The sequence below is a fragment of the Capra hircus genome, chromosome 28 (assembly GCF_001704415.2).
Source record: "Capra hircus breed San Clemente chromosome 28, ASM170441v1, whole genome shotgun sequence".
NCBI classification, from domain to species: Eukaryota; Metazoa; Chordata; class Mammalia; order Artiodactyla; family Bovidae; genus Capra; species Capra hircus.
In genome coordinates this window covers 1618055-1638341 of record NC_030835.1, presented here as the reverse complement: position 1 = coordinate 1638341, position 20287 = coordinate 1618055, and the positions used below count along the sequence as shown (strand labels likewise).

At 45.4% G+C, this 20287-nt stretch overlaps 1 protein-coding gene across 3 annotated transcripts in view; it reads left to right on the top strand.

Moving 5' to 3' along the window:
* LOC102191770 (WASH complex subunit FAM21) overlaps nucleotides 1–19787 on the top strand; it is a 45553-nt gene extending 25766 nt beyond the window's left edge. For 2 of the 3 annotated variants that reach the window (XM_018042322.1, XM_018042324.1), the window contains 14 exons: nucleotides 1935–2036; nucleotides 3409–3540; nucleotides 5478–5641; nucleotides 6233–6335; nucleotides 8508–8660; nucleotides 10482–10664; nucleotides 12487–12615; nucleotides 12739–12819; nucleotides 13405–13530; nucleotides 14471–14533; nucleotides 14873–15082; nucleotides 16668–17285; nucleotides 18480–18657; nucleotides 19453–19787. In XM_018042322.1, coding sequence (XP_017897811.1) covers nucleotides 1935–2036; nucleotides 3409–3540; nucleotides 5478–5641; nucleotides 6233–6335; nucleotides 8508–8660; nucleotides 10482–10664; nucleotides 12487–12615; nucleotides 12739–12819; nucleotides 13405–13530; nucleotides 14471–14533; nucleotides 14873–15082; nucleotides 16668–17285; nucleotides 18480–18657; nucleotides 19453–19592 — 2382 coding nt within the window. In that variant the 3' untranslated portion in view covers nucleotides 19593–19787. The remainder of the gene's footprint in view (nucleotides 1–1934; nucleotides 2037–3408; nucleotides 3541–5477; nucleotides 5642–6232; nucleotides 6336–8507; nucleotides 8661–10481; nucleotides 10665–12486; nucleotides 12616–12738; nucleotides 12820–13404; nucleotides 13531–14470; nucleotides 14534–14872; nucleotides 15083–16667; nucleotides 17286–18479; nucleotides 18658–19452) is intronic. The other variant, XM_018042323.1, reaches the window with a different exon arrangement.

Below are 20287 nucleotides of genomic sequence, written 5' to 3'. Positions count from 1 at the left end.
GGAGAGGGGGACGACAGAGGATGAGATAGTTGGATGGCATCACCGACTCAATGGACCTGAGTTTGAGTAAGCTCCAGGAATTGGTGATGGACAGGGAAGCCTGGTGTGCTGCAGTCAGTGGGATCGCAAAGAGTTGGACATGACTGACTGAACTGAACTGACTGATATCCCACTCTTACTAGAGGAAAAAGGGGTATAACTACATTAAACAGTGTCACAGGTCCTGTAATTTGGGAATCTAGCTTCTATTTCCATTGTTGCATGTGTTTATCTCTCTGATTCTCTGGACAGAAAAAGGAAGTTATTTTCTCAGCATGGTAGGAAAGTGATTGGCAAATGCCGGGGTCCAGCCCCCGCAGGATCCAGGGGAACCTGAAGGAAAAACTGCGTCAGCGATTGATTTAGAGAGAGATAAGGAAAGAATGCTGAAGATAAGAAAATAGAAGAGGAGAGAAAGAGGCTGATATTCCTTGGTTTACATAGAGGACCAATAAAACTCTGAGACAAGAAGTTTGCCCTGCTCACTGAGGCTGCAGGTGCCCTCCCGGTCTCCCGAGGTAATGAAGACGCAGAACGTCTTCCCGTTCAGGTCTCAGAAACCCGGGCAGATAAGTGAACACAGGGAGCCTCTATGCTCCAAGGGATCAGCCTGAAAAAAAAAGGGAAGGCGAGGGAGAAAATGATTGATGCGGGGAGACCAAGCTATTTCGGCGAGCGAGGCCCAATAGCTTTATTTTTAAAGGTACTTTTATACCTTGTCTTAGAGGGAAATGGAAGATGCAAAGTCATACAGAGTCAGCCCAAACATTACATCTGTTTTGTCTTTATCGAAACCAGGATTTTTCTGCAAACCTTTCCCATAGACAATGTTGTGTACAGTATCTTCTGGCCTTGGAGGCCTGTGAACATTTTATGACCCTCTTTTGATAAAGGCTTCTCAACCAGAAAACTTATTTTCCCTCAAAGTGTTTTTTCTTTATATTTCTAATCTATGTCAGCCTCAGAAAGTGTCAAACAAGTTACATTTCTCAGGGAGCCAAGGTGCAGTGAGTTACAAGAAAGAACCAGTTAACTCAAGTCTGATGTGGTTAATTTCAAGGCTACACTTGTTTTTCTTACTTTCCAACTATGTTAACTAATGCACTCCCAGGTGCACAGTGGATAAGAGATATGGGAACTTAGCAACACGCATTGGCCCAATAACGAAATCCTACACCAGCACCAGCACTACCCTAATAACTTTTAACTCTTTGAAAGGCTCTGTGTTTTAGGCTTTCCATGCCTCTCACAGTTGGGAGGATGTAAATAATCACATGCGTAGCTGCAAGAGTCTGGATATACCTGCCAAGCAAGCTATGATGCTAACAGAGGGGTTTTGATTGGAAATATTTCTCTCATGGCCAGGAGACTTATTAGCTATAGCCCTAAGTTAATTTTCTCCAGAGAAAGGTGGTCAGGGATAGCCCCCTGTTAATGTCAGAGTTGGTGAAAGTCATGAAATAGTAAAACAGACAGATTCTGGTTTTGGGGTAGATGCTCGAGAAAGCCTAGGGAGCCCGTTGAGTCCTGAAGCCTTGCCTAACAGTTCTCCTCCACACGACCTTGTCACGGGGGGATGTCACGGGGGGATCTCCCGGGGTGGCTCCCGGCAGGCAAAGTTTTCCCTGTCCTCTGTCACCCAGGTGGGAGTCTGGCGCCTCTGGGCTCCTGTGAGGCCGCCTGGAGTCAGGTGTGGGTCTCTCCCTTCTCTCCTGCACACGGCGAGGACAGAGTCTGATGTGTGTTCCTCAAGGACTGTGACAGCCCGCTTTCCTCTCTGACAAGAGAGGCCTGGATGGATGGCATCTATTGTGCCATAAACTTCAGTATTTTATATCTGATACTTTAAAACTGATACATTTTATTAACCAGGAACTTTAATCTTGACCCAACAGGATTTGTTTTCTTCTCAAAGTGTGAGTAAGCCAAAAGATGCAACTCTGCTGCCTGGCAAACCCCCCAGCTCAGTCTTGCTTTTCGACGATGAAGATGGACAGGTAAACACTGTTACTGCCACACAAGCTAACCGAGTTTTCAGTTAGTAGAAGGCCATTGCCCACGCAGCTTTGCATCCGGAGGCTCTTACAGTAGAACAGGGCAACGGGCAAGCAGCCAAGCCACCTGAGGCATATGCAGCAAATACCCTCGGTGTTTATTTCAGTGATTCCCTTCTTAAGTTCCCGCCTGCACGGTGGGCAGGCCCTTGGATTTCTTGACCCAGCTCTATGCAAGACTTTGTAGATTTCACTTGTATAATCTGCCCTTAAGGAATACTTTTTAGGGGATGAAACCCAGTGATCTACAGGAGTGCTTCAGATGAAGTAGGAGTGGAGGGGAGAAGACAGCCACGCCCCTGCTTTGCTTTCCTTCCCCACTCTGGATGAGAGAGAGAAGTGGGGGACAGGGACAAGAGGGAAGAAAAGCCAAACCTTCGCTCTTCGCAGAGTCATGGGGTGGCTGAGCTCACGGGCTCTGGCCCCAGACCCCCATGTTCGTATCCTGGGTCCACCGCATGCAGGTCAGCAGCTTTGGGCAAGTGTTGGTAGCGGCCTTCCTGAATCTCCCCGGCTTGATAGTTCGTACCTCACTGTGACGGTTGCAACAGCTAGCGCACAGCCCTTGGCACCGTGCCTGGCACATAGCTCGTGCACGGCAGATGTCAGCTCTGTCTCGGGTGTCCCCAGTGAGTGCCAGTTCATACTCACGGCCTTTCCTGCCTTTCCACGAGTTCCGTAAAGGCTCCCTCTATCTAATCTTTACACTTAGGACCATTCACCTGTTGTAGTATATTGTTAAGAGTGTTCTCCTGTCTGACCTGGGCTCAGGCCCTTTGATGGTTTTGTTCTCTCTTCCCCAGGAATGTGTCTTTCATAAATGTGAGAGAGTAGAGAAAGCTTCCCGTTTCCTTCTTTTTATTCTTTGCTCTGGTCTGTGATCCATAGAAAGGCGCAGGTTGCTGGCTGCGGCAGGGGCTGTACTGTTCTCACGCCGTCTGTAGGCTTTGGGCCCTCCCGGTGGGCGTAGAAGGCCCCCCAGGAGGGCCAGACGGAGCCAAGCTCCCCACTGTTTCTGTGGCTTGTCTTCTTGTTGCCCGCCTTGTGCTCCCACCTGAGTGTTCTGCCTTTGAGTCCTGTCCCACGTCTGTGACTGAAGACAGTTAGGGAAGACGGTGAGCTGTTGCTGAAGGGTCATACAGAAGAGAGAGGTGCCACTTCCTAGCACCGCCTGATTTCTTCCCCCCAAAAACGTTATGGATATTTTTTTCACTTGACTGGAGACTTACTCTCTCATGATTTAACACGAGAATATCTAGTTTTCTGTTTTATGTGTTCAAAGTTGTCATACTCTTCTGCCCCCTTTTTTTTCTAGGATAATCTTTTTGATACTCCAGCTGCTAAGAAGCAGACATCGGCTCTACTGACTCAGAGCCAAAAGAAAGCAAAGCCCTCTGAGCCTCCCAAAAAGAAAGCATCTGCCTTACTGTTCAGCAGTGATGAGGAGGTGGGTGGAAATTTATCTCCTGGTGAGGAGTAGGGGATGGTTTGATGGATTTAAGAGTTATGGCTGTCCTAAACATCATCTTCTCCCTAGTGTAGATCTAGTGAAGTCTGGCCACTAAGGACTATATTCACAAAACTGTCATTCTATTCTTGAAGAAAGATATTTATTACAGTATATTAATGTAAGGTTAATCTTTTCAAAATGCTTGGGCATAAAGTGAGTATGGTCCTCAAATTTATAATATATACTTATCCAAATGAATTAGGGCTTATTCCACTTTGTTAAATGATCGCTGTGTTTCATTGATCAAGGACTATAGCTCGACAAGGCAGGTGTGGCTTATGCTGGTTTCACTCCCTTTCTGTAAGAGTCTTCACAGGATTGCCATTTGGTATCTGGATTATATATATTGTTGGAGCCAGTGGAGAATACAGTTTAGCAGCTGTTCAGATTTAGCTGTGTAGAAAAAGACTAAGTATAATCATAATAAAAACTGTGAGCATTAAGAGTCTTATTTCATAATAATTACTGTTTTAACGTTGTTAAGTTTTGAGGGTAAGATACAGATATATAAATCATAGACATGTTCAGTTTTTTATTGAAAGAAACTTAAAATGATACAACATAATTTGCTTTTTCTACTCAAACCTGTGAACGGTGATGGATTTTCCTTTTGTGTTAATTCTTCCTAGCATTGTTGGTGGGTGGTTCTCCCGTAGTAATGGCCAACCACCATTAGAATTATTTATCATATTATTGCAGTTCAGGGAAAATAAGAATACCAGCTAAAGTAGGGAGCAATAGTACCTGCAGAGGAAAGATGAACAGGCTTCCATTATAGAAAAGCAGCTTGACGTTGGCTGCCGTTGAGGTCACGTGGAACCTGAGAGAGGACTGGTCCCGGATTCCACCCCCGGGGTTCTGAATTAACTGGGGGATGACCCGTCAGTGGAGTTTTCTGAAGCTCATTTGGGGGTTCTGGCTTGTGGTCAGTGTTGAGTCTGACTTCTTTAGGGAAGTACTTCTCAAACTGTAACTTGTGAAGAAGTCACTGGGTATACTGTTAACAAAGGCAGATTCTGATTTGAAAGGTCTGGGGGTAGAACCTGAGACTCTATATAACAGCAGCTGCTGCTTTACAAAACCCACTTGGATTTGTAAAGCTCTAAACTCCAGAGACCAAAGGACCACTTCAGCAAGTGCTCAGGAGATCCTTGATTTGAAGGGGTGAGCATAGCCAGGTGGGGTTTCCTTAAATGCTTTCGGAAGGCCAGATTCAGAATTCTGTGATAAGGATCACTTGCAGACTTCGTTGTGTCTTATTTACATTGTGTGAGCTTTTTTTTCCCTTTTAGTTTGGCTGAGTCGGGTCTTAGTTGAGCGTGTGGGATCTTTAGTTACAGCTTGCAGATTCTCAGTTGCAGCACGTGGGGTCTAGCTCCCTGACCAGGGATCAAACCCGGGCTCTCTGTGTTGGGAGTCTGGAGTCTTAAATCTCAGGGAAATCCCCTGCATGAGCTTTTTATGCGTTTTTTCCCCCAGCTTACTTTGGAATTAAAAAATTTTTTAATTCAAATATCATTCTCCTCTAAAGTTGAGAGTTCTTGACTTTTTTTTTAAACATTCTTGTTCCTTCTCATTTCCCTTCGTTATTAATTTTGATCTCTAAAATAGAGAAGATCTCTTATCCTAACGCAGAGAAAGAGAGAGAGAGTGTGGTAGGCAGTGATGGAGGGAGACGCCAGCAGGCCTGTGAGCGTAGTGGGCCTCGCTGTCTAGACTTGAGTTCAGAGAAAAGCCTCGTACGTGAACTTGCCTCAGAAGTGGCACCCTTAGTGTACATACGGCTTGGTTTACCCAACAGGGATTTTATTTTATTTTCCCGGTTTCTTAACCTGAGTTGCCAGAGGAGTTTAACACGTATTTTATCTTTTAAGGACCAGTGGCATATTACTGACTCTCAGACCAACTCGACATCTGACAAGTCTAAAGGAGATCTTAGAGACCCTGAGACCACCCACCAGGAGGTTAAGGCCGTGAAGAAGACCAGCCTCTTTGAGGAGGATGACGAGGATGACCTGTTTGCTGTTGCCAAGGACAGGTGAGAGAGTCCTTGTAAGAAACCATTTTGTCCGTGTCTGGTGACAGGTGAAGGTGTTTGGTGAGCAAGATGTCAGTTTCTGGGGGTGCCCCGCTGACCCTCCATCACCTGGTGATGGTGCCAGCGAGAAGGTCTGTGGTTTCCACTTGCACAGTGTTCCCCTTTGGCACTGTGAAGTGTTTTTCTTCATAGGTTCTTACCTGATTTCTTCTGCTTATCTCTGCATGTCTTATGGGATCTTCATTTCCCAGCCAGGGATGGAACCCACGCTCCCTGCATTGGAAGCGTGGAGGCTTAACCGCTAGGCTGCCAGGGAAGCACTCTCTCTCTTTTTTTTTTTTAAACCTTGAAATACTGTTATTTCCTAAGTTTGTTAGGGGTTTAAGTGTAATTTGTTTGCTTTTTCCCCTGGGATACCCTAAAGAACGTGAAGTTTTGTCCAAGTTACTTAAGTTTGTCATTTGGATAGAAATGCACCTGTGTAAGGTCAGCGATTGACTTGGTGGTAGGTGGGTTCCTGTAGGTATGGCCTGGAAAGAATATTGTATTTGTAAAATCACATTTGCCTCCAACTGGACTCTGTTTGTACAGCCAGAAGAAGGCCCAGAGAGCGTCACTGCTGTTTGAGGACGACGGTGGCAGCGGAAGCTCTCTGCTCGGCTCTCCTCCCGCATCTGCTGCTCCTGCAGCCACGGTATCCCTAACCTCTTAGCCCAGGAAGCATCCTTGAGATGACGCTACGTGAATACTGACGTTCCCTCAGTGAGGTCCTAAAACCGAACCTTGGAGCCTGAGTCTTGTGGGAAAACTCCTTTGCCTGACTTTAGAGATCTTCTGATGGAGAAGGCGATGGCACCCCACTCCAGTACTTTTGCCTGGAAAATCCCATGGATGGAGGAGCCTGGTGGGCTGCAGTCCATGGGGTCGCGACTGAGCAACTTCACTTTCACGTTTCACTTTCGTGCATTGGAGAAGGAAATGGCAGCCCACTCCAGTGTTCTTGCCTGGAGAATCCCAGGGATGGCAGAGCCTTGGGTGGGCTGCTGTCTGTGGGCTTGCACAGAGTCGGGCATGACTGAAGCGATCTAGCAGCAGCAGCAGAGATCTTCTGATAATGGTATTTTACAGGTGAAGTACACGTGCAAAGCCTGGAGAAAAGCATCACACAGCCCTTCAGTGTGAGTTGTAGGCGTCCGAGTCTCAGGGGAGACCAGGGAACAGCACGGTTGCCCCCCACTGGGGGAACTCCTGGGCTTAGTCCCAGTGGCATGGAATTCTGCGAACGCTAGGCCAGGCCAGTTAATGTACAGGTTATCCCTTATAAGAGCAAGTTTCAAGTACTAATGGTTTGGTCCTGTATTATAATTATTCACTATTATTATTAATAGTAAATAAGTGAAAAGGAAAGGAAATTCTGACACAGGCTGCAACATGGATGAAGCTTGAGGACACAGTGCTGAGTGAAATCAGTCACAAAAAGACAAATGCTGTATGATCGTTCTTACATGGGGTACTTAGGGTGGTCAGATCCATGGAGAGAGTAGAACGGTGGTTACCAGGGCCTGGAGCGTGGTGGAGAGGGGAATGGGGAGTCGTTTAGTGGGGAGAGAGTTGGTTTTGGCAGGTGAAAAAATTCTAGAGGTTGGTTTTCCAATAATGTGGATATACTTAATAGTGCTGAACTCTCCACTTAGAAATGATTAAGATGGTAAATTTTGTGTTTTTTTTAAAATCAACATTAAAGTTTTTTTCAAAAATCGGTAATAGCATGTGATAAGAAAAGTCCGTTAATTAGTGCCTAGCTAGTCTAAATAGCTTTCAGCAATTACGCATAAGTGGCATTACTACCATGATCACTTGAGCTAAAAAATTAGCAAGTCTTCATGTTAATTATGTCAAAAGGAGTATTAAGGGATGAGAGGATGGTGGCATTATGGTAGTATTTGTGCCGAGCCCTTACTTGGTATAAAACACTGTGACTAGCTAGAGACACGTAACTGCGTGATCCTTTCAAACGAATGGATAAAGATGCATGACAGCTCTCAGGGTAAGTCAGGAAAGCAGTAAAGGCTAGGGTTAGACATAAATATTCTTATCAGCGAAGCAACTGGTAACTTACCAAAGAGAACGGGAAACCGTTATGGGTGACACCTGAGCTGAGCCTTGCTGGAACGATGAAGAGGATTTGCATCTCCAGACTGGGGATCAGGCGTGGAAGTTTACAGTAGGTGTCGGGAAGAGTGAGGGTTGAGGAGGTGCGGGTAGATGCGGGTCTGAAGAGGAGTCTGTTGATGGGATGTTTAGGGTTTGATTAATAGAAACCTGTGCACGTTTGGGATGGGAAACGGAGTAACCTGGTGGGTGTTTTGTTTTAGCAAGTCGGCTCTGGGTGATGACATTACTGAAATGTGTAGGGAGGGAGGGAGGGAGGCAGAGAGGAGAGACTGATGATCGTCTGGTAGCAGAGGTTACAGTCTACTTGATGGCGCGTGCAAGGGGTTAACAGACACAGGCGTCAGCTAGACTCTGGCGGCAGAAACTGCCTGCAGTGTGAGACCGTGGTAGGGCCTGCTCCTCCCTGTCCGCGCCCCTTTACTCTCCTGTCCTGTCTCTCCTGCCCCCAGCGTTCAGCTAGGAACCCTGAAGAGGAGCGCACGTTTGCCGCCTTCTGTGCGTGGCCATGCTTGTCAGGCACGCTCTCTTTGTTTTCAGCCACACCAAGAGTCATGCAGGGTCTTGGCTCCCTGGCCAGGGTTCGGAGCTGTGCCCCCTGCGTGGAGGCCCAGGGTCCTAACCGCTGGACAGCCAGGGAAGCCCCTTTCCTTTGGCTTGTTTTTGAGGATGTCATTTCCTCCTCTTTTGACAGAAAAAAGAGACTGTCCCTGAAGTACCGCCTTTGCTGTTCAGTGATGAAGAAGAAAAGGCGGCGCAGTCTGGAGTGAAACCTGCAGCTAAGAAGGCTGAGAGTGCCAAGGGGACCTCAGAATTGGGGAGAACTGTGGTCAAGGAGCCAGGAAAGGTGGACTCTTTTTTTTCTTGCATCATCTGTGGTTTTTGTCTCTCAGATGTTCTTGTAAAACCTGTACATGTACGCGCTTACCCTTACATTTTCCTGCCACAGAAAATGATGACTCAGTTGTTGCAAATTCTGAGAACACTGAAAGCCCGGAGAAGGAGATGCCTGATCTCCCCTTCCCCGAGGTCTCGGCGCCGCGCGCGCCTCTGCGCTCTTTCCTAGGCACGTGTGTGCACACCGAGACGCGCGTGTCCCGATTTGTGTCAGTGTGTCAGTGCCGTTTGCCTTTCTCTGTCTCGGCTCGCTCTTCCTTTCGGTTTTCTCTCTGCACATTGTTCTTTCCGGTTCTCTGTAGTCCGTTTCCCCTTGCTTTCTTTGAGTTTCCACTTGTACTTGAATTATAGTGACAGCTTTTTTAAAAAAAATCTTAAATCCATACTTTATTCAGATTTCTTTAGTTTTTAACCTGATACACCCCCTTTTTCTCCAGGATATCACATTTACTGTGACAGCTTTTAAGAAAATTTTCATTTTCATTGACCAGTCTTTGATGCTATTGCCTGTGAGTTACAGAGTGAAGTGAATTGTTTCTTCCACATTCGCTTTCGTCTCCTGGGATGTCTGTCCTCTCTTACGGGAGGCCTGTGAATAAGACTGCTGGCCGCCTCTGGGAATCGGCAGTTCGCTCAGTCTCTCCCTTTTGTCTCACTGGTAACTCTTCTCTACTGTGTGCAGTCAGCTCTCCTCTAGGACCTACGTGAAGAAATGTCACAAACGCTTTTCCCGTTGCGGCTCCTTGGGGCGGCTGTGATGCGAGCGTTCTCTCTGTATCTGAGTCGCGCAGCATTCTCTCCCCATCATCTCCATGTGGCCTTTTCTGCGGTGCTGCCGCCCACTTTCCCCTGAATTCCAGCTGCTGTCGCAGTGCTGCCTCCCCTGCTTGAAGCTAAGCGCCTGGAGGATTGGGGCCACGCCCGTTGTGCCATCCGTGGCGTCTGTGAGAGTGCTTGGTGCAGTGCCTTGCACCAAGTAGCCACGTTCAGACTCACCTGCTTTATTTAAAGGAGCATATTTTCTTCAGTTTAACCATTGTGAAATTAGGATGCACCTCACAATTGATGGCATGCTTAATTAGAAGCTGTTCCTGTTTTTTTCTTGGCAGTTCATACAGGAACAGTGGTTGTTCTAATCAGTGGTATCTTGCCTGGAACATGGTGCTTGTTGAATGAATAAATGCTGCAGTTTACGATTATTTTAGTTGCGCAGTATAGTAAAAGCTTTCTGTAATTTAAGCGTCCAGTTCCACCAGTTAGATTCCGCCCTTGGAGTTATGTGTTAGTTATTAGAGTCCAGTTCCACCAGTTAGATTCCACCCTTGGAGTTGTGTGTTCGTTATTAGGGACACATGATCCGTTCACAGTGATTGGCTTTTGTGTTCCATCTGTGACTTTGAAGTCATTTCTAGCACATGAGCAAGCTGTGTGACTCAGGGTTATAACTGATAGTGTATCTTGGTTGGATGGAGTTACACATACAGGTTTTAAACTATATGTATAAAAAGTCATCTCTTTTTGGAAAAACAATCTTTGATTGGAAAAATCGTCCTTGATTGCGAATTATCTGTTCTAGACTCTCCACTAGAGTGACTCAAGAATTGGCCCGAGTGTTTTGTCACCTAGGAGTAAGTGTGACTAGCTGCCGTGCCCGGAAACAAGCAGACGTGCTAGTAACTGAATTAGTGAGGAGCTGGGTAGGCCCCACCATAGTGTTTGTGTTTCCAGATGTTACTCGCTTTTCCCCTTACCTTACTGTTTCCGTTTTCAGGAAGGATCTTTGAATGCACCTACTCAGGAAACAGCCAAGAACTCTGATTTGTTTTCCTCATCGTCCCCATTGGACAAAGGGCCTAAAAGTAGAACCAAAACGGTTCTTAGCTTATTTGATGAGGAAGAGGATAAACCAGAAGATCAAAGCAGCTTCCAGGCTCTGAAAAAGGAAGTAGGAAAGGTGAGCCAAGGCTCTGAAGGTCAAGCCTTCAGAAGGATGATGGTGTCTCATTTCAGTGTCAGTTCCGTGACGTGAGTTGCTGGATCATGCAGGACTCCAGTTTCTTCACGTGCTCAGCCTCACTGTTGCTGACTTCTTTGATGGCCAGATGCTGGTGAGGATGTGGAGAAGCGGGTGCCCTCATTCACTGCTCATGGGGAGGTGAAATGGTGCTGCCACTTCAGACATCCGTTTGGTGCTTCCTCAGATTTTTGAATAGCAAGAGTTACCATGTGACCTAGCAGTTCCACTCCAAGGTGTATATCCAAGAGAAGTGAAAACATATGTTCATGCAAAAACTTGAGTGTAACGTTCCTAACAGGTATTATTCATAATGGCCAAAAGATGGAAACAGCTCAACTGTCCATCAGCTGATGAATGGGTAGACACAATGTGTTACAGCTGTACGAGAGAATGTTCTCTGGCAGTAGAGTAAATTATTAACACATGCTACAACACAGATGAGCCTTGAAAACATGTTGAATGAAGAAGCCGGGGGGGGGGGGGGGCAAAAAAAACCACACTATTACATGAATTCATTTATTTGAAATGTCCTGAATGGGCAGATCCATTGTGATGAAAAGTGTTACATGAGTGGTTCCTGCATCTGGGGAAAGAAGTGGACAGAGATGGAGAGTTGAGTGCTGGTAGGTCTGGAGGTGCTTTTTCGGATGGTGAGAATGTTCTAAACTTAGATTGTGGTGGTATTTGCACAACTCTGTGAATATACTATAAACCATTGAATTACACACTTTAAGTAGGTGAATTTTATCTCAACAGAGGTGTTAAAAAAAAGAAAACCTATGGCGATGGGCCATAGATTGCCGGGACTTCTTGTAAATCAAACTGAGGATATAGCCCAACAACAAATGTTTGGTGAATTTTTCATTATACTAGTAGGATAGCCTCGTTTATAAACGAGAGCTGCACACAGTAGATGTAATAATGTGCTGTATTTTCTTCCCCTCTCTCACTTTGTACGATTTTGTGTGTAAATTTCAGATATGAAACTTAGTGTTAGTAGCTGTTACACTAACTTTTATGTGTAATCAGTAATCATTAGTTAATTTTAATGAGACACATTTTGTCAGAAATGAGTGTTTTTGTTTGTTTCTATCTGTGTTTGTGATACTAAAGAATGAAGGGAAGAATTTTAGAATGTGAGGTCTGGGGCATTACAGTATCAAACCAAGTAATGTGAGTAGTAATTTGGAAATGTCAGATACCCTAGCAAACAGAGAGAACTTGTTGGAATCTGAAGGTAATGAGGTGGAATGTGGATGGACAAAGTGGAAGGTTGGCGGGTCCACCTGTGCCCAGTATTTGGCCTAAGATGCTGGTAAGCAGAAGTTAGGTAAATGTGCTTGACCACCTGTGACTTTCTGATACTAAATCACCTGCTGTCTCTTCTTCCCTTTGGGAATGAGATAGAAAGAACTTGTTTAATTTTATATTTTCATTCCTAAAATGTTCCTCAGTATAGAACTAAAGATTGATGTTAAATAACAATTCAGATACCACACAAAGGTTGGAAGATCATCTTCCCAGATTATGTATGCTTCATCTGTTTTTATAAATATATTCTCCGCTGTTTCTGGTATCTCCTGAGGGTTCTGTTCTGTGAATGTGTCGTTCCCTTCGTGATGGACACTCAGCTTGTGTCCAACCTCTGGACACTATAAGCAGAGCCGCAGGGGACATCTTTGTTGTCTAATCTTTACATCTGTGTTATTCCCTTGGATAAATCCCTGGGAGTCTGTACATGACCTTCCCTCTTTCCTAGAGTCCTGATCCTGGTACCCGCCCCAAGAGCACAGGTGTCTTTCAGGATGAAGAGCTCCTTTTTAGTCACAAGCTCCAAAAGGACAACGACCCAGATGTTGACCTTTTCTCTGGCACCAAAAAATCCAGGGTCAGTTCCAAGTGGTTCTCCACAACATAGCTGTGTTATTGTATTAAACGTCACTTCTGCGGCTCACCTGACTCTGTAAACTGATTTGTTCTGGATGTTGAATTTGAGTTTTGTCCGTTCTAGTTGTTCGAGCCCAGTGTGGGGAGCCTGTTTGGAGACGACGAAGACGACGATCTCTTCGGCTCTGCCAAGTCGCAGCCTTCGGTACCAGCCTTTTGTTCTCAATACTGTGGCATGTGGGGAAACTTCTGGGAAAGGAAATGAATTGTCCAATTATACAGTTAAGGAAGATACTCATAAGTAAATGAACAGCAAATAATGTGCTGACGAGGGTGTTCATGTTGCCCCCATCTCATGTTTCCTAGTTAACCAGCATTAAAGTGATAACTCACCAGGTTTTCTTACTCTATTACAAATCTTGTGTGATTTTAAAGTTGTTCATTGAAAGACCACTGCATTTGATACGATGACTGAATATTCATGCCTTTCAGCTGCAAAGTTACAAATCTGAGTGTTAACCTGTGTCGTCATTTCCCCCCGCCCCGCCCCCGCTTGCGCAGTAGCTTTTCTGAGGACTCTTGTTTGCTCTTCACCATAGAGGGTGCCAGCAAAGTCACAGTCTTTAGGAAGCTATTTCTGAAATGCTGCCTTTGTATTTGTTTGTTCAACCCTTATTTGAGAAATGACTTTAAAGACTCAGAAGCCTTTTTTTTTTTTTTTTGCATTATGACTTTTCCTTAAAATGTCTTAGGATACTCGACAGACTTTGGGTATTCTTTGTTTTTGAAGATCCCAGAAAAGAAGAAGGTAGTGAAAAAAGACAACTCTGTCTTTTCCTCTGTCAAGAACCAGAAGCATCCTGAATCCACTCAGGGTATCAAAGAAAAAGACATATGGAAATCGGAAACATCTCAGGTTAGAGCTGACCTCTTGAAGGACTTCCCTCCCCTGTTTGCCTATAACACAGAGTAACTCCATCATGCCGCCCCAGGGTCATTCAGAGTTCTCTTAATTAAGAAGAAATAGCGACTAGGACTGCTTCCCCAGCCCTGCTTCTCTCTCCTCTCCTCCCTGCACGGTGTTTCCATGAATCTGTGCTTACCATTAGTATTTTTGGAGCGCCTGCAGGCTCGATTCCAAGGTAGAGTGAAGATAAAATGAACGTTTCCTTCCCACTAGAGCCTCCTTTCTCCCTTTGGGCTACCTTGGAGTAGGACTTCGTTCGAACGGAACATCGATTGCACCCAGTCTCTCGGTTCCCTCTCTGTGTGGCTCTTCTGAGCTTGCTGCTGTCCGGCCTCTCGGCAGTCCTCTCTGTGGCGCTCCGTCGAGAGCAGAGCAGGACTGGACCGTGTGTCTCAGCCCTGGCTTACAGCCGTCCCGGGGTGCGCCACTGAGGCCTCCGCGCTCTGAGCTGTGGGGATGAAGCTGCGGGACTCGCACGTCCCCAGTAACTCAAGTCTCGGCTGCTTTCGCTTCCAGTGCTTTAAGCTGTGGGTGAATCCCTGTGCGCGCTGATGTTGGCTGTGTGAGATAACCAGCGTGATAGTGTTTCCAGCTGGTGCTCTGAACACTGTAATTCTTAGGAGTCGGATTCATGACCTTTCTCTCCCTTAACTCCATGTATGTATGGTCTTACAGCCTTCCACTGACAGACGGATAAGGAAGCACAAATGAAGTAATGTTAGTGAAATGTTCTGAGGGTCCAAGAAAGAGTCAAATGCCATTTCCGTTGTAGAATTATAGAAGCTGATAGCTTTGTTCCATCACAAATTTACTTTCAGAGATATATGTGATCCAAGAGACACTTCTCTCTTTCCCCAGTGGATTTTTAACTGAATGTAATTTCACGCAGGACTCACCAGGTCCCGCTCCACTTAAAACCAAAGAGCCATCCCCTCGGATCTGGAAAATACAAGTAATTATAACATGTCTGGAATCTTCGTTGCCTGCCTTGTGGCATCTCTACACTTTTTTGGGTTTTCCTTTCTGTCAGCTGCTGCCGGGTGTCTTCTCATCTCTTCCCCACCCTCCTGTGTGCTGGGGCTGTAACAGCTCTTCAGGCCCTGTGATGGGCACAGGTGATAGCCCTCCATCTCAGCTCTTACGAGTGGATCAGGAGATTTCCCTGCATTTCTCTTTCTCCTCTCATGTTATACATCATGTACACCAAGTCTTTTGTCATGTGTCACAGTAACAACTGACAGTTGTGTTTAAGAAAACAATACAGAGTCAGCTTCCTTTCTTTTTTTTTTAGGCCAATTTAGCGATCAACCCAGCAGCCATGCTGCCTCCAGCAGCTCCCCAGATCTCTGGAGTGAAGTCTGTTTTGCCAGAATCTGGTGTTCCTTCGTCTGAACCTGGGAGGATGCAGAGTCTGGAAAGTGTGCCCACTCCTGGGAGTGGGGAGGCTGGTGTGAGTTTCGACCTTCCCGCTCAGGCAGATACCTTACACTGCGCAAACAAGGTGATGAAACCTCTTTTGCTTGCTTGCCTGCCTTTTTTTTTTAAAAGAAAAACAAACCAGAACAATTTGTATGTTTCTTCTGAGTTCGTCGTTACACAGGATCTGCTGACCCCGATTCCTCATTTGAAGGAGGCGCCTCTTCTTTCCTTCAGCCTCCTCGCCTCCCTTCCACCCCCCTAGTTCTGTGTCCATTCTTTTACCACCCACGTTTGTTATGTTTATGTTCTAACTCAGTGGCTAGCACACTAGCTCCCAGCTGCCCCTGGAGACCTTCTAGACACCGAGCGGATCATATCCTCACTGTGAACTTCCTCTGCTGCCTCCTTATGCTCAAAAGAGAACGTTCAGGCTCCATGGTTTAGTATTAAAGCCATTTACAGTCTGTGCTAACTGAAGCTTCCAGCTCCCACTAGTCCCCTCGCACTGCCAGCCTAAATCGAGCCCCCGGGCACCATTCCCTGAACACGTGTGCCCCAATGCGCAGCCGCTGTCCCTTCACGCCGCCTTCTGTGTCAGCAGTCTCTTTGCTCAGTGACAGCTCTGCACAGACGGCACGGCTGCTGGCATAGTTCCCCTCCTGCTCCTGGTCCTGGGCTCCCTGCCCGAGACCCCGCATGCCACACTGTTGCACAAGACCGTGGACTCTTTGGGGTTTTGCTTTTAGTTCAGTTCTCTTTTTTCTATCCGGTCTTCCCTCTCTAAGATGTCTTAGCTGCGCTCTGAGGAAGCGATAGTACATAGGATGACCCTGCAAATACATGCCTTTTAAGTATTTTCAAAACTGTTTTCCTTACAAAAAAAAAGACATCCCTGGTTTTGTTGTATTTCTGTGTTAGCTTTTCTGATGTTCTTGTTAAGTTTAAATGGACTACTTCTTGAGATAGTTTATGAAATTTCCTTGAAATAGGCAAACCCCATTGAGTACTTTGCCTAAAGTAGCAAGTGCCTGTTTTAAAGCTACTTGACAGTGTGTTTTGGAAAAGTATTATAAATACCAGGTTATTACTAATAAGTGATGCGTATTTTGAGGTTATATTGAAAGTTCTGATTCCCAGGCCACTTTTTTTTTTTTTAATGTGAAATATTTAAAATTGGATTTCGTGTTTGTTGACTGGAAGAAAAGAGCCCCTCTCTTTCTTCATTGTCTTAGATCCCTGTTTCTGGAGCCTGATTTTTGATTAGCCCCAAGAAAGCTTATTGCCAGAATCCCCCTGATTCTTTCTTGTTTTGAAAGATACCTGCATTTAAACTAGGGCAGAGTAGGGCCCAGGGAGCTCTGTGGGACACAGAGTAGTGTGGCCTCTAGGTAAGGGAAGCCTTTGTCAAATTGAACAAAAACTGTCCTTAAAAGACTAAAAAATGGGGGGTGCTAAAGGATTAAGAATGACTTAGTCTTGGAGTAGTAGGAGCTGTTAAATGCCTTTGGAAATCTTGCACAAATAACCTTGTCTGTATATTAAATAGTATCTTAATTGAAATGGACCAGACAACCTTACAGTATTTTGAGTTGTTGGCCATTTGCTAGGTTAGCTTGGAGCACCTTTTAAAAAACCATCAGGTCACCATGTGGTTCTTGCCATTGCAGACCCGGGTCAAAGTGAGAGGGAAGCGCAGACCACAGACGCGTGCCGCCCGGCAGCTGGCTGCCCAGGAGTCCACTGAGGCCGAGGATACGGGTTCCCCCATGGGATTTGTGGCACAGTTGACAGATGGTACCACATCACCAGATGGTCGTCAGCCACCGCTGAGGGCAGTTGGTGGAGCAGACACCCCTGAAGAAGCAGTGGCAGCTGCCACTCCAACGTGGGCAGGTGGTCCTGTGCCTGGAATGAACAGTGGCCCGTTTGTGAAATCTGTGGGTCAGCCTCTTGAGGATGATCTGTTTGATTCTGCAGATATCTTTTCCAAGGGCATTGCATCTCAGTCCTCAGGAAGAAGAAAAACCAAGGCGAAGGCAGCCGGCAGCCTGGCCAGCCTGGGGGAGGGAAGTAAAGACAGACGCTCCATGTTCCCTGCTCTCGGTGAGGCGGGCAGTGACGATGATCTCTTTCAGTCTGTGAAACCAAAACCAGCAAAGAAGACAAATCCTTTCCCTCTCCTGGAAGATGAGGATGATCTGTTTACAGACCAGAGAGGCACGAAGAATGGGTCAAAATCCAACAGTCAACAGGATGTTATCTCAAAGGCACAAGATATATTTGAGGTAATAGGACATAAAAATACGTTTGTGCCTGGTTCCTTGTTAAGGAAGATATGCGGTTGGCTCATTTGAACCATGGGGTACATTAAAGCTGCTTTGTTGCTGCTCAGTATCTGCTTGCTTAGTAATTATACGCAGGTTCTCTCACTAGGTTACCTTATTAGGGCTTCCCTGGTGGCTTAGACAGTGAAGAGTCCACCTGCAGTGCAGGAGACCTGGGTTCGATCCCTGGGTTGGGAAGATCCCCTGGAGAAGGAAATGGCTACCCACTCCAGTGTTCTGGCCTGGAGAAGTCCATGGACTATACAGTCCATGGGGTCACAAAGACTCTGATATGACTGAGCGACTTTCACTTTCTTTCTCTTACCAAATAACTCAGACTTATTCAGAAGTGATTTTCTGTTTTGTTCTTGGCCATTACCATTGACACAAGTCTTGATTTTTATCATTTTTATACAGATGTTACTGCAGTCAGCATACATAAAGTGGTATCTCTATAGCTTGGATGTTTAATCTGTTTCTTGGGGGAAACAGGCCATGGCAGGAGGTGATGATTTAATGCAGACAACAAGGCAGGCCTTGAGTGATACTCTTCAGGAGATGTTTATTGAGCATCTGGGTACTGGATGTCGTTAGGCAGATGTTTATTGGGCGTCTGGATACTGGATGTCATTAGGCATGTTTTTCATTGAGCATCTGGATACTGGATGTCGTTAGGCAGATGTTTATTGAGCGTCTGGGTACTGGATGTCGTTAGGCAGATGTTCATTGAGCGTCTGGGTACTGGATGCAGAAGATGAATCAAGACCCATGCTCCGCTCCCCAGAGTGCTCAGGGAGGGGAACTGGATCAGACAGGGCAGCATACAAGTAATGTTTCCAGGTTATGTTAAGTGCCTGGAAACAACTCAGGGCAGTGGGGCAGAGTGGTGGATTGGTGTGGGAGGTGCTTCTCCAGGTAGCACTGGCAGAGAAGGGCTCTCTGTACAGCTTGTGTTTTAGCTGGGACCTGGAAGAATGAAAAGGACTTTGCCAGGCAGAGATTTGGAGTAGTACTCTCCAGACAGAGGAGCAGCTCACGTGGCTGTTACAGAATACCGTGGCAGTTGGCACTTGTGCAATTTGTCGAAATGAATGTATGTAATGAAAAAAAATAACCTTGATTAAACATTGTTTTGGTTGTTTTTTGGCTTACAAGGATGATATATTTGCTACAGAAGCAATTAAACCCTCACAGAAAACAAGAGAGAAGGAAAGAACATTTGACTCCAACTTGTTCGATGATAACATTGATATCTTTGCTGACCTAACTGTAAAACCAAAAGAAAAGTCTAAAAAGAAAGTGGAAGCTAAGTCTATATTTGACGATGATACAGGTAAGTTTGGTTTTCTGTACATGACAGAGAGAGTCATCACCGTTCAGTGACTTGATATTTCTCTTACTATCTTTGTCTTGACCCTTTCCTGAAAGATGTTCCCTTGTTGGTTTCCTTTGACCTGCTCTGTATTCCTGAGATAGACTGAAGGTGGATAAGTACATCGACTAGTCATTTTGGTGAAACCATGTTTTGTTTATGATGGATGTCAAGAAATTTGATACATATCATAGCGGTGAAGAGCCTAGAGCTTGACTGTGAAGTCTAATTTAACTTGAAGTCTAGTTTACCTTTTACCTCCCTGTGCCCCCTGCCAGGCATCTAAAGCAGGCTAAAGACTGCATTTTTGGCATTGAGATCCTGCAAATTGGTGTATTTATTCTGAAAGACTGAGATTGGGTTTTTCCCTTTGCTTATTTTTAGTGCCTTTTCCTTTTAAAATCCAAAGGGAAAAGAATGTAGAGTAGAGATAAGTGTAATGTCACAGACGGTAAGGTCGTGGGCTGGATTTGAGAGTAGCTCTCCTTTTCCTCGCCTGCATGTGCACGCATGGCTTTGTAGCTGAGAAAATTATACTCAGAGAGAAACTGTCACTTGTATGTGATCAGAAAACTTGGTTAGTAGCAGAGTCAGGACTGGAGTCTTAGAGGCTTAGCTTCCTCTTAGTGGTTTTAGGTATCCCATGCTGTTATCAGACTTGAGTCTTTGCTGGTTTGTGTAGATATGTCTTAAAAGCACTCATTTTCTTGCCTATTCTGTGACTCTTTCTTTTTTTTTTCCCCCCCATTTTTAAAGATGATATCTTCTCCTCTGGTATCCAGACTAAGACAACCAAATCAAAAAGTGGATCTTCACAGACAGTGACTGAATCAAGATCCGGACAGAAGGTTTCCAACATATTTGATGACCCCTTGAATGCCTTTGGAGGCCAGTAGAGTGTCCAGGGTATCTTTCAGCTACATCCTTGAGTCAGTGATGCTGTCTTCTGTGCTCCTTAACTGAATTATAGAAAACAAATACTGAAACAGCTTGCTCACCTCTTACCCAGCATACTTAATATTTTTCTGTACTGGTTTTAAAATCATGCTTAATTCTGCAAACAAAAATAAATGTCTCACAGTGTTACTATTTTTTAAAAACCATATTTTGATTAGCCTTGGTAGGGCCATGGGTTAGGGTCTGTTAAGAGAAGAAACCTATTTGTGCCTTTCATGGGTGGGTAGAGACTCCCAGAGGAAGCAAATGCCTGACATGACCAGAAGTCTTCCCTAAATATATGGGAGCCCTAACTTAGAGCCTGGGCACTAGATAGGAGAAGAGGATGAGAGATTACATACTTCATGTGTCTTTACGCTAGGAGAGCAGGTTTCCTCTCATTCCACTGAATTTTGAAGATACCTTCCAGGTCCACTACAGTGAGTTGGCAAACTACAGTCCTCTACAGTTTACGTATTTATTTATTTTTGTAAATAGAGTTTTACTGGAAGGCAGTCATACCCATTCGTTTCTCTGGGAGTTGGTGATGGACAGGGAGTCCTGGCATGCTGCAGTCCATGGGGTTGCAAAGAGTCAGACACAACGGAGCGACTGAACTGATGGCTGTTTTCACCCTTAGTAGGCAAATGCCAGA